General features: G+C 42.4%; 1 protein-coding gene across 1 annotated transcript; it reads right to left on the reverse strand.

Annotated features, from left to right (window-relative positions):
- Nucleotides 1-7,057: 7,057 nt before the first annotated feature.
- LOC123051368 (glutathione S-transferase F11) lies at nt 7,058-8,295 on the reverse strand. The gene is made up of 2 exons (XM_044474238.1): nt 8,008-8,295; nt 7,058-7,911 (listed from the first exon to the last, which is right to left on the reverse strand). Exons 1-2 carry the CDS (start codon nt 8,207-8,209, stop codon nt 7,346-7,348), a joined length of 768 nt encoding a protein of 255 aa, XP_044330173.1. The 5' UTR covers nt 8,210-8,295; the 3' UTR covers nt 7,058-7,345.
- Nucleotides 8,296-14,583: the final 6,288 nt, after the last annotated feature.

The following is a 14,583-nucleotide window of genomic DNA, read 5'->3' on the forward strand; positions in this document are numbered from 1 at the left end:
CTTCTCTCACCTCACAGCTCCGGCGTCTGCTAGATCCGCTGCATCCCCTAGTCATCCATCCTCTCGCGACCCATCTCTCCCTCTCATGCAGTACCTCACTCCGCCACCAATACTCGCCGTTTCCGGCGATGTCCGCCACCGCGCAGCACACTCACGAGCTTGTCCCAGACCCCTCCATCCTCCAGTACAGCTAGATCCGTCGCTCCCTGCCTCCGACGCTCGCCCGCGACCCCTAGCTCGTGGCTAGGGTTTTGGCTGTAGCATCGCATCAGTCGTTGGCGCATCTCCGTCGGCAAATCTCCGGCGCACATCTCCAGTGGCACTCCCACGAAGGCCTGGCGCCGCACTCCCACGAAGAAGGGTCTACACGGGTGGAGTGCGTCAAGCCGCTGCTACGGAACAACTATGCCAGTATGCTGCATCGCTGTTCACTCATGTCTCTGTGAGGTGGGTGCCACGGCGCTCAAGACCGGGCCGACCCAGGTCAGGTCTTATCCTTTCTCCTTGATCCATCCATTACATTTTAGGTTGCATGCTTTAGTCGTTAACTGAATGAAAATGCAAATATCTGGACTTTGGCACAACGTTTGGCAAACATTATTAGTCCCGTGAAATATTGATGTGGTTGTCTGTGGCCTCACTAGACTCAAACCATACTTCCTTCAAATATTAAAATGTTAGGCATTTACAAGGGAGCGTGTAATTGTTGTATCTACCACTAGGATCTAGAAAAATTAACTACGTGAGCATACATAGTTTTTGTTTTACTGAAGAAACTTCTGGTTCTCTGCTTCTACTAATGCAGTTATGTTGTGCAGGATAATACCTTGTGCTCAATCCATGTACCTAGTCATTTATTCGCATATGATTTGTTAGATGAGTCAGCAAAATTGTTTATGTTTGTTCCGTGCATATATGTCATTCTACATGCATTCGTACTGCAGATTTGAAGTCTGTAACTTTTTTGTTTAATTCTGTAGATAAGCGCTCTGATCCAATTATTCAACATAAAACTGGATATAAATGCACAGTTTGTATTAGTCCTACTTTTATTAAGTCAACCGAGTAGTAACTAGTAAGCCTAACAATACTATGATGTGCATTATACCTCATTGATGCATGCTTTTTTGAAGGAACTGTCCCCTCAGGGGTCATTGATGTGAGTTGGTTTGCTGAGTTATTATACTGATCTTCAAAAATATTTGAGCTTTCACTGCTGCTGTTGGTTGTTTTAACCTACCTTTTGTAGATACCAAACATAATCTGATAGCATATTTTTGTACTATACCATGAACACTTGCTTCCCTTTTTAAAATCTTTGATCAATCTAGGGAAACAATATTGGTTCAATATAGAAATATAGTTGCACTTGCTTTCCTTTACTTTTGTTATTACTTATGGAAGAATAGACATACCGTAATCTAAATGTCCAAGAAGTATTGTCCTCTATTTTCTGAATAAACAAAGGCAGCTGCACTAATTACATACAAGTTTAGTATCAGATCCGTGAAATGTACTTACTACCATCAATATTCCAAACTCTTCTGTCATCGCCTAACTTGTTCGTTAGCAGCAATATAAAACTGCAATGCAACACATTATAGCTAATATTTTAGTTTGAAATATCTGCCATGCTGTTTTAACACATAAGCTCAAGAACAACATACATTTTCCTGAGCATGCTATATACTTGCATGAGATACAAATTTCATGAAAGCTAATTATGTGCTTTTATCCCATCTCATATTGAAGTGTGGACAAAGATAATTATGTAGCTTCTATGCCATGAAGGCTAATCAGTAAATGGGAGAATGCATGTTTTTTTACTTTCAACATTTGATATTGTTCTTCACAATTCCCGGGCGTGGTTAATCTAGATGTGAAAGTTATGGTCTGAAAGCATTAGAGTATAATCTTAAACATCAGGTTCACCTTTGTTCCAAAGTGATTAAGTGAAGTTCTTTGATGCTTGTGAATATTGGGTCTTGTAAATAATTCTTCTGTTAGCATAATGAGATCATTAAGTGGATCATAAACTGCCTAAAAATGCCTTGCGTTCGAGTGTTTTTATTTTACACGAAAAAACAAGTTTATTGGCGGAAATGAGCTTTAATTGATTAAGAAAGTATATCTCCAGCATTACTATTTTCAGGTTTTGTTAACTATGAACTACATTGCATTTTATGGAATCATCCATTTTGAATTTTTCATACACAAGCCCTGTCATTTGCATATAAACTTGATTATTTGTTGTACTTGATGAATATGAATTGACCTGTATGTCCTTTGTTTAAAAGTGGCGTTGACCTTACCATGCTTGGATAACAAAATCTCACATTTATAGAACATTTTTTAGCTCATTGCTAATCTGCTTTCAGTATATGCGTTGCCTATATTTTCATGGGACCTTAATATGGTATTAGCGTGTCCATCAGATGATTGCTTCAAAAAAACAAATAATATTATTTCTCTCTCTATACTCATTTGGGAGCTAGCTGTTATTACTTATTGTAATTTTGTATGTGCTATGGATTCTACGCAGGTTTGGCTGTCAGTTCGTGTTACTGGAGATTGAAGTTTTTTAGCAGGATACTTGGGTCCGACTAGCCACCTGGAAGCGGTGGTGCAGTGTTGGAGATTAAAAGCAGCGAGTAGAACATTTTCTCATGGAAGCCATGTTACTCGAAATTAAATAATGCTTATAGTGCTTTCTGTATCTGCACATGATGTTTTCGTTTTAAGCATTGATTTTTGTAAATCAGACTAGATTGTTGGAAGTCTGGATTATCATGTGAACAAATGCTATTATCTGAATGTATATAATTCGGCTGGTTGTAAATTGTGCTGTGACTGCACTAAAGGGGCTACTTGGTTGGACTAAAAATAGGTAGGCTATTGCGCAAGAACAAAAAATAAACAACTAATGGGTTGGACTGGATCAAAATTATTGCGCCAAACTCCTAATTGGGTGGGATACTATGTGGGCCATGTTGGCTGCCACGTCAGATCCACGTAGAAACCATGTTAGGTCCATGTTGCTTCCAGCACATGCACATCGGTGACAGTTTGTTCTGTCATGAAGGCTTGGGCTTATTTTGGGCTAGGCGGGCCTGAAGCAGATCCATGACAGCCAAGAACCGTCATGAAAGGCATGATGTAAAATTATGACGCGATATACATGACGGATTTCAAATCCGTCAAGGATGGACACGCATGACAGTCTTTTACCGATCTGTGACGGACAAGATCCGTCATGTATTAACATGTTTCTTGTAGTGGTTCTTGAATAACACTCCAAGGTGCACACTGCATTGTTTTTTTTCCTATATATATATATGTGTGTACACACACAGATATATATATATATACATATATATATAGACACACACACACACACACTTGATCCCAGTTTCGCACTGTTGAACGCTTATAGTTGTATCTTCGTCGGTCATACATAATGTTTCCAAAAAAATATCACTCCAATGTCTTAGCTTTTCATCTTATATCATTTTATTTTGGTTTACTCTTTGTTTCCATTTTAAAATTTATTTACGATATTTTTTTAGCCTTGAATGAAAAATCAACTATAAAGGCCTTGGCTTAGTGAACAAAAATATTAAGCAAAACTATTTTAATTTGTGATCTCGGAGCTTTAATTATTCAATGTTTCCTCTTTTTTGTTAGTGACACACACATGCAAATGTTCATGTGTTTATTGATCATGCATGAAACTCGTCGGCTTGTGGCCAGCACATTTGCCTTGACGTTGTGCAGCCCGAGTAAATTGACAGGAAGGACAAGTGAAAGGGAAGACAAGGCCAGCCCAAAAAAAAAGACAAGCAGGCCGGACAGGAAACGAACTGGACCTTGGCATGCAGTGTGACGTCAGGTGACATCAGGTGACTGAGGCGTAACTATGTCTCAGCCAGCTGAGTTCCAGGCGATCCCTTGTTTTTCTTTCTTTTCTTTGGGTTGTTTTTTCGAGTGGGGATGGTAGCAGCGGTGGGTAGTTTTCCTGATTTTTTTAATCGTGCGTACGAAGGGTGGAGGGAGAGGTTGATCGATAGGAGAGGGATGTCGAACCATCGGGAGGTTGAACCATCACGATGTTCGATTCTCCTTTAATAGTAGAGAGTACTGCCATGTCATCCATCCATGCACTCCGAGCTTTTTACGTGGAATCAAATACTCTTTGACGAGAGACCAAAGTTGTATTTACGAAGTAAAAAGAAGTTTGTCATGTTTTACATTCTACAGTAGGGTACCGGGAAAAAAAGATTCTATAGTAGGGCTACAATGGAGGACCAAAATATTAGGGAATGTCTAATTGACATCTGACTGTTTTCCTTTTTGAAAACAATCAAATTTCTTGTCCAATGACAACGTTACAGCTGTACTACCAGGGCAGTCATCAAAAAAAGGAGAAAATCAACACGCTAACGGGTCGGACAACCATCCAACCCGCTTTCTCCAGCAAAACAAAACCTCCACCTATTCAGGGACCACAACATTACTTTCTGGAAGCTTGCAAACCACACAACAGATCAAAAAACGCTATACAAACCACGCAACAGATCAAAAAACGCTATCCACAGGTCAGCAACTCCTCTGCATCATCTCTTCTTTCACCTCTTATGCTCTTACATTGACAGTTTCACAAGATTTTCCTTCATTCTACTCTGAAACATCGGGGAGAGATCAACATCAGAACCGCAACAAAAATTCCACTGTAAATTCCTCTAAATTCACTATGTAAATGGTCTTGTATCCTCTAAATTTACAGTGTAAATTTCTCCTAAATTCCAGAGTAAAAGTAGTTGCAAACAAAATGAAGTAATTACAAATGCAAGAACATATACACTGCAAAAAACACAGTAAGTACAGTGTAAATTCGTCCTAAATTCCAGAGTAAAAATAGTTGCAAACAAAAGGAAGTAATTACAGTGGAAGAACATAGTAAATTGCAGTCCAAAATTTACAGTAAGTACACTGTAAATTCCTCCTAAATTACAGTGCATTTTAATTACTTCATTTCTGAAATGACAAAAAACAAAATAAAGAAAAAGCCAAAATAACAAAAGAAAGAAAGAACATGAAAGACAAAATGGAACATACTTGATTGAGATAGAACTTCAAAAGAGCTTTGTCGAACCCTCCTTCGTCTCGAGATAGATCCTGCAAACAAAAAAAGAAATAAAACAGATCAAACAAAATTAAATCAAAACTAAAAAATAAAAAATAAAACAATAAAGAAGAGAAACGTAAATAAGTAACTACGGGAGACATAGGATAAGAACCATCTTCTGCAAAATCATTAGGCAAAAAAGCTTCACCAACTGAATCTGCACTCTCTAATGATGATACTAATGGAACATCCTGATGACACACTTTTCATAGCCTACCCATTTTAAACCCGTGTAAACGGAAACCACACTGAAATTTAATAATTTTGGTGAAACCACAGCTACATTGGAACTACAATCAAATTACACTTTAAAAATCCATTAAAATTACATTGGAATTAAATGGGTAAATTGCACTGAAAAGTACACTGTAAATACAATCAAATAACATTGCAGAAATCTCACTCAAATCACACTGTAATTACAACTGAAATTGCACTGGAAAATAGCGCCGGAAAAAATGGGTAAAAATTACAGTGGAATTACACTGTAGTTACACTGGAAATAGCACTGGAATTAAATACACTCAAATTACACTGTAATTACAATTGAAATTGCACTGGAAATAGCACTGGAAAAAATGGGTAAAAATTACACTGTAACTACTACACTGGAAATAGCACTGACACTGGAATTACACTGTACTTACAATTGAAATTGCACTAGAACTAATGGGTAAAAATTACACTGGAATTACACAGTAAAACAAACATAAAGTTACAGTGACATTCTGGGAAAATTACACTGTAATTACAATCAAAAATCACCCCTAGAAGCAAAAATACAACACTGTCTATGACAACACTGAAAGTGACTGACCAAACAATTGACAACACTGAAAAGGAGCACTAGGAGCCAAATTTCATTGGAATATATAAAGAGCTAGAGTAGGAACATTGACAACTAGCATAAGGGCATGATCAGGAAGCATCAGGGAGCATGGCAACATGAACAGGAACATGAGCTCGGCATCTACAAGTACACCTACGGCATCCCGTTCATCTACCAGTACACCTACGGCATCCGCACCAACATGAACACGAATCCCGCTCAACTACATGAACATGAGCAGGTACAAGAGCACCTACAGATCGGCCTCTCATCTATATAAACATGAGCACCTACATGAACATCTACAGAAAATCCACACGCTGCATCTAAACAGACAAAAAGGGGAACAAAACAACCACAAGCTGCCCTCTCACCTACAGAAAATCCGCACGCTCCAACTACACAGACAAAAGGGGAACCACAACAATCAGAAACCCTACCAATCACACCTACCAGCGGCTGCACCAGATGAGCGAGAGGTCGGCATGAACTGACCTAGATCTGGAACGAACAAGAGCAGAGCAGCACAAGTGCGCGACGGAAAGAGAGAGAGAGAGGAACAACCAACCGCTACAACAGGGAGCGAAGAGGAAGGGGAGAGAAATCAATCTCCGGTAGGGGAAGGTCGCAGATCGCCATGGACGGGGAGAAATCGCCTCCTGCTCTGCCGCTCGAGCTCCGCCTCTGCCTTATCGAAACAGAGAGGACAAAATGAAAAAGGAGGTAACGGGGAAGGCACACAGCCCGAAATTCAAACAGGACAAAAATCAGACCGGCCGGGCGTGGCGGTAACGGGCACACAAAAAACCGCATAAGACAGAAAAAACCGGACCCGACAAGAATAACCAGCGCGAATCTCCGCGCAAGAACGAACAGACAACAACTTGAACATAAACAAATTGAAAAACAGCCAGCTGTAAAATAGCAAATCCGAAATATTAATATTCTCCAATAAAATTGCACCAGAGCTGGCGATATGGGTTCAGACTGTGTAGATCGGAAAATTCATGCTCGTGCTTGCTAGTGCAGTATCCGAACCAAAAGACAAGGGAAATCATTTTATTGCGCTTATTATTACACGATTCAAATGATCTTTCGACCGCAACAGGAAGGCAAGGGCGAAACACCCATGCCGATGAAGAACACAACGCATACGAGATTATTCAGAAACAACGAAAACACATTACAGGGCAAAGAAACCAATCCAAACTGTGAAGCGCGGGAACGGAAATGCCACGGATAATAGTGTATCTGGTGGGGCAGTGGGCGACACCTTCTCGCGGAGCGGCGGCCGTGCGCCGCGAGGAGACGACGGCGACCGTGCATGGAGATCAGAATGGCGCCTCGGCGGACGGCGGGCGCTGCAGGCTCTTGACGTACACCCAGGACTCGCGGCTCGAGACGTCGGCCCACCAGCGGCTCACGTTCCTGCGGGACTGGATGAGGCGGGCGGAGCGCTCGTCGGAGGCGAGGCGGTCGGCGTTGGGCATGTGGGAGAGGTCGGCGAGGGTGAACTTGTCGCCGGCGAGGTACTCCGCCTCCTCAAGCCGCTGGTCGTAGATGTCCAGCACCTTGCTCAGATCCCTGCTGCTCTTCTCGAACAGCTGCTTCATCTCCTCCACCTTCTGCATGTGGGACGGGCTCATCATCATGTCCCGCTGCTGCTTCTGCTGCCTGCCGGCGCCGGCGCCGGCGTCATTCCTCCTGTCGAGCGGCATGGTGCGTGGCAGGTAGGCGAGGCTGTAGATCATGTCGGCGCTGGGCACGTCGAAACTCTGCGCCTCCGTCTGCAGCCACTGCTCGATGGAGGAGCGCTCCAGCGCCCCCGTCCCGATCAGGTCCAGGTTCCCCTGCCTCTTGTACTTGTCGGCGATGTGCCTCAGGATCTTCCTCGACTCTGCACCCACGCGCATCATCCACACATTTCATCAACGTATACTAGCGTGCATCATGCAGATGAAAATCTACGGACATTGTTTGTTGCGTTGCTTACCGACGAGGGTGACGTTGCCGTCCTCGAAGGTGAGCGCCTCGCCGTGCGGCTGCAGCTTGAGGTACTGGGGCATGCGGTTGGGGCCGCGGAAGGAGTCGACGCGGATGAGCTGGAACTCGACATCCTTCTCGAAGAGGCAGGCCAGGACGCGGGCGACCTCCGACGACGTCGGCGACCCGAACACCTTCACGGCTCCCGGCATCGTCGCTGGTCACTCCCTCTACTCCTCAGTTGATCGTTGATCGATGGGTGGGTGCTGTGTGGCAGATCTCGTTGTTGTTTAGGACCGGTCCACAATGGCCATATATATGCGCGCGCATGATGGAAGGTTGTGTAGCCGGGAGCCCGGGTCTGGGAGCAATACCTTGCTTGGCGAGAGGTTCTTGCAAAAGAGAAAGCAAAAACTAAAGAGCAAAAGCGCCCAAAGTGCGATCATGTATCATATCGTCCACAACGAATCCTGGGAGAAGAGACTGAACTGTTATAGCACTGCTCCCCGCTATGTAAAGTGCATTAACAACTGGCGATTAGCCGAAAATATATGCATGGTAATATCCATGGCATGCCTTTGGGTAGGCTTTATGCTATGTATGTGACACCTCTGCTTTTAGTAGGCAGAAAATCGACCCCGAGCAAGATCTAAAACAGGCAACGAAGGTGACAACAAACAGAGACAAGTCATGCATTGGCTACGTTATACTAATCCTATTGTTGGAAGTTGTGAATATATTCGTTGAGTGAGTAGCCTAGGTACTGAATCTGCATGCACGCTGACAGATTTTTAGTATCAGATGCAGTGGCGTCCATCAAGGTAAAGCATCATCGGTGTACTGTACTGACTAGTGACTGATGTTTGGTAGCTCTTTACTCTTTCCGTGGATCTGCAGTCCGACCAAAGGCCTGACCATGTGAACTGAGGTTAAGGTTTTCTTTTTTGGTGGAACGATCCCATCAGGATTTAAGTTTTAGACTTGATACTAGGGTTCACATTTTTCTGATTTTTTTTTCAGACTTTTCGATGATGTTTCTTCAGCGGGAGGAGATGTTTTCGTCGGCTATGAAGGCGCCTCTGTTGACTTCATTAATATTGAGATATTGTACCTGTTTGATATCTCGAAGATGCTCATAGAAATATGATGTGCGTGTATATAAGATTCTATGTGTGTGTTTTCCCACAAATATGTTCGTGTTTCTGGGCATCTGCATTGTATTGTATTAAACCGAGGCCTGGACCATATCGTTTCCACAATTTTATTTTATTTTTGGGGTCGGAGTCGGACTGCTCTCAGATGCAGAACCATGCGTAAAGGCTCTCTACTCACTGCTGATGCGCGTCAATGAGTAAATAGCTACTCCTTCCTTTCCGATTTACTCGTCGTGGGTTTAGTTCAAATTTGAACTAAACCCATGACGAGTAAATCGGAACGGAGGGAGTAGTAGTGTGCGTTTCATTCGTCAGTGTGTCTGGCTGTGTCTGGTTTTTTGGTTTCCCGGTTTTTCACATGTGGAGCAGTGGTGTTTTTGGTTTTCTGTTTTGGGAGTTTTCTGTTCTTTTTATTTTATTTTTTTCAACTATTTGTATTTCTTTCCATTTTCCATTTTCCTTTTTTTCCTTTGCCTTTGCCTATTTTTTATTTTTTATTTTCCTAGTTTTTTGTACTTTCCCTTTCGGACATTATGTGAATTTCTTTTCATAAAAGCCATGAGCACTTTTAATAACTACGTGAATAATTTCTAGAATGTGTGATATTTTTTTAAAATTACATGAACACTTTAAACAAAATACATGAATGCATTTTCAAATTACACGGACGTTTAAAAAAAATTATGAACATTTTTATAATATACAAATATTTTTAGAAGTCACATAAACATATTTAGAATACATGAATACTTTTTAAAATCAAACTCACATTTGTTAACATATGTCAAGATTATTTAGATGCAAGGTCAATTCTAGCGTAATTGCACTCTGGACACGTGCCCGGGCTCAACACTCGCCCTTACGTCAACTCAGGTGAGCTTGCAGGGCGATCAAAGTCATCGGAACTATCGAGAACAACGACCAACACAGGAAAAATGAAGTGTTTTCTTTAAATAGGCTAACTAGGCCTTATTCTAAAATTATCTAATACTCATCGTATTTAAAAAAATTAAATGAATACAAAAGTTAACATAAAAAGGAAAAGGAATTTTTTTTTGTGAAACAACTATAACTTTGTTCATACTCATAATAATTATAGGTACACTGACTGGGACTTAAGATCCAAAAAAATACAAAGTAACTCGTATGACTAAGAATTACAATGAAATCTCTTGAAAACATCTTCTTCGCGGTATCAATCTCTGCTCAAAAAAATACTCCAAAGACTTGGTAAAGAGGTTGCAATTGGGCTGGAACAATGATATTATCACTCTTTCACCTGCACGAACATTATCAATAATGATTTTTGAAAACACCTTAAGTCGTCCATCCAAAAGATGGGACGCCTTAATCGATGAACGTACTTGGGTCGGGGATGATCTCCTAAAAGTGCTGGCCGTCTAATCACCTTCATTATGATGTCAATGAAAGATTTCACCTCCACAAAGAATCAGACAAAAAAATCTTGATACAACAACATAAACTCATCAGATCCGAATAATATCTGAAAGGACAAAAAACTCTCTAATCTCATGACACCACTAAAAGGACGAGGGAAAATTTATTCTCACAAAACTATGATAATCACTAGACGTTGACGAAGAACATAGAGGTCTTGAAGATTCGAAATCGGTGTAAGTTTTTCTTAGAGGTTCGGCCCACTTGCTCGGGTACTTAGTATACCGTTCCCTAATGGGCCGGCCTAATCTTATAGGTACTGGGCGGCCCTGCTGTTAATCCATGCAATAAGCGGACGGGAATCCTATTCCCACGGGAGCTATGTTAAAAAAAATGTCTAGGATTTCCTAAAACAACCGTGCTTTCCTGTTCGAGCTCGACCAATCGCAGCAACCAACTGCACATCACTTCCGTTTGTGCTAGTTTACCTTCCTTTATGCCTCTTCATTCAAATAACCTGTTTTGTTTTCTTTTTCTTTTTTGTTTTGGCCGGTTTTCTTCTTTTTTACTCTCTAAAATTCGTGAATTTTTTTAATTTATTAAGTTTTTCAAAATTCATGATATTTTATTCAATTTTATGAACCTTTTTTTCAATTCGATGAGCATTCCTTTAAAATCGATGATTTTTTTAAAATTCGATGATTTTTTTCAAAACTGATGACTTCCTTTTGGAAAATCATGATTTTTTTTAAAAAAAAATTGATGGTTTTATAAAATCGATGAACTTTCTAAAAATCTGTTAGCATTTTAGTTATTAATTGTGTTTTCTGAATTTTTTCTAAAACAATCTCAAAACATAGAGCAATCAGCGAGCGGTCGACGATGAATCAACGAGCGAACAACTATGGGCCTTCATAGAAACAACCAATGAAAGGACGTTGTAGGTACCAGTTAGGAGCTCCCACTATGTCTCGCATACCGAAATCTCTAACTAAACAGTACCCTTGCAGTGCTCCACTTGTCGGAAACTGAAAGTCTCTCTTTTTTTGCCAAATTTGACAATTTTGACCTTGGGACGAAATCAATTCACGGAATGAACTGCCCGTAAAACTATTTCACAGCACTGACCCTTTTGTGTAGCGCCCGCCACGCAGGCGCCACACCCTACGGTGCAACGCCCAGCTCTGGGGCATTGCACGCCTGTCCACCGTGGCAGCCCTTGGGCCCGCACCCAGTAGTGCAGCGCCTCAGGGCTAGGCGCCACACATGTAATGTGCAGCGCCCGGCCCGTAGGCGCTGCACTATGACTTATCCAGCGGCTTGGCCCCCCTCCCCCACACACCCCAACCCGAGCTTTGCCCCCTCTCCCACTCTCTCCCCCTCTCAAATCCTCTCCCAAAACTTGCAAATTTGAAGAATTTATCCGTGGATTTCGAAGTCATACCCTCCCTCAAGGTAATCTTCTCCGATCCCCTTGTTTTGATCCAAGTAATGCTAGTTTGGAGAAACCCTAGTTTTGTTTGGATCTAGAGATTTGCATGGAGATGTGAGATCTTTGTTTGCCAATTTCCTATGATTAGGCTTTGTTAGTATCTTAGGGTTATTCTTATGGGTGTTCTTATGCTGGTGCTAGGGTTATGGTTAGGGTTAGGGTTATTGTTAGGGTTATGGTTAGGGTTAGGGTTGTTGTTTGATATATATATTAGGGTTTGTATTCCGTGTTAATCCTCAAATTAGTACTCATGGAAGCAATGTTACGTTGTGTTGTTTGAATGCTTATAGGGATGGGAAGAACATGTGTGTTTGTTCATCATGGGGACAAAGACGCCTTCCTGAAAGGCAATATTGAACCGGATCCGGATGAGCTAGATATGGTGTTTGATAGTAGTCCTAGCTATGCGGAGCTCTTGCAACAAGTGAGGAAAGATTTGAATTGGATGGACCCTAGTGATATCGTTGAGTTGGAGGGAAGGCATACTGTAGGCTTTGGAATGCACATCCGTTGGAAGACAATGCGTATCAACTCGGAGCAACGTTGGGTTGCATACAAGGAAACGGTGGCCGATTCACTTGACAAGGCTCTTGAGTTATTTGCAACGAAGAAGGTTGATTCAAATTTGCATTTGGACTTGAACTGGAAACCCTCCCCTTTGGTTGCTAGTAGCCCCCCACCCTTGAAGCGAGATGAAATTGTTGAACCTCTTTTGACCCAAGAAGTGAGGCCAACATTGAGCCCGTTTACAAAAAACCAAGATGAAGCTTTGCAAGAGGACAATGATGAGTATGCGGACGATGACAATGAAGTTGATCTCCATGACAACAATGTGGGTGATCTTGACAAATATCATTTGCAAGAGACAATGGAACATTCCATCCCTTTTTCCCGTGCATATGCATCGGATTCGGATGACGAAGGTCCTGATGAACAAGTTGATGAGGAGGGGTTCACGGTGAAGGAGGCCGAAGCTTTCGAGAAGGTATTCGGTCGGGATCACAAGACACCATTGTTCAAGGATGTTAGTCTCACGGATGAAGCCGTTGTGGATGGTGGCAAATCTATATCTCTTGGAGTAAGGCCAAGCTCTCACCGTGATTTGGGAGACGACAAGAACCGGATTGCTAAAGGGTGTAAGTTCGAAACCTTCTTGGAATTGAAGATGTGGCTCGACAACTACTCGGTTACGCATTATCGTCCACACAAGGTGGTGCATTCGGACGTCAATGTGCGCTACACGGTTGCATGTGCATGTGAAGATGAAATATGTCCGTGGATTGTGCGTGCAAGACCATGGAAAGGAGGTCCCGCTTGGCACGTAGTGAGTTGTGTGCCAACTCACATGTGGCGAGGCAAAAGGGTGGATGGCAAGATTGTGTCCCAAGACCACAGACAACTCATGTCCGACTTCATCGCTTACAGGCTCTCCAACTCAATATCCACACTTCCAACAATGAGCGTCCAACATGTCATTGACCTTGTGAAAGCCATCTTTCATTACAAGGTGAAGTACGGCAAGGCATGGAAGGCGAAGCAAGCCGCATTTAAGATGTTGTATGGTACTTGAGAGGAAGCATACAACCGAATCCCTAGGTTGTTGTTAGCCATGACCGCCACAAATCCGGGCATGGTTCATGTTGTCGAGCCTCATGGGCACCAAACAATGGTTTATGAAGGAAAGAAAGTCCGAGTATTTGGCCGTGCATTTTGGGCGTTCGAGCAATGCGTGAGGGCTTTCGAACACTGTAGGCCGGTCATCGCCATTGATGGCACGTTCTTGACCGGACAATACAAGGGCACCTTGTTGGTTGCGATAGCAAGTGATGCCAATAACCGGGTGTTGCCATTGGCATTTGCTTTGGTTGAGGCGGAGAACAACAACGTGAAGTACTATGTATTGTGAACTACTATGTGTCATAGTTCTTTGCTTGCTATGTGTCGTGAACTACTATCTCTCCTCATCAGAATATGTGTGCATGTGCCAAAAAATTTGCTAAGTACAGGTGCAACGCCTAGCTCTGGGGCGTTGCACTGTACAGTGTGGCGCCTCGAAGCTAGGCGCTGCAGCGGCTGTAGGTTGCAAACACTTTGTTTGCTCTCTGTATAGTGTGACGCCTAGCGTTGAGGCGTTGCTAGCTCTTCTTAGGAACCAACCATAGTCCTTTATTTGTAATGTCGGTGAACTTGGAGTTGTTATGTCGGTGAACTTGGAGTTGTGGTAGCTCTATGTTAAACTTGATCCTCTTTGTATGTCTTAGTTATGTTGAACTTGGAGTTGACGTCTTAGCAATGTTGAACTTGATCCTCTATGTTGCACTTGTTGTCTTAATAATGTTCAAACTGTGACTATTCTTGTTGTCTTAGCAAAGTTTCTGACTGCTTATTCTAGGAAATCTTGCAATGTACCTGATAATGACCAAGTTTACAAGCTACAGCCGCTGCAGCGCCTAGCACAGAGGCGTCACATTATACAGTGCAACGCCTAGCTACTGGGGCGTTGCACTGTACAGTGTGGCGCCTCGAAGCTAGGCGCTGCAGC

The sequence above is a fragment of the Triticum aestivum genome, chromosome 1A, assembly GCF_018294505.1.
Source record: "Triticum aestivum cultivar Chinese Spring chromosome 1A, IWGSC CS RefSeq v2.1, whole genome shotgun sequence".
Lineage (NCBI taxonomy): Eukaryota > Viridiplantae > Streptophyta > Magnoliopsida > Poales > Poaceae > Triticum > Triticum aestivum.

Excerpts from the sequence above, each read along its gene's own strand:
- LOC123051368 (XM_044474238.1), bottom strand. The coding sequence starts at position 8,209 with ATGCCGGGAGCCGTGAAGGTGTTCGGGTCGCCGACGTCGTCGGAGGTC. Across the intron at positions 7,912-8,007 it reads CGGCAACGTCACCCTCGTCG|AGTCGAGGAAGATCCTGAGG; the intron begins GTAAGCAACGCA and ends GCGTGGGTGCAG.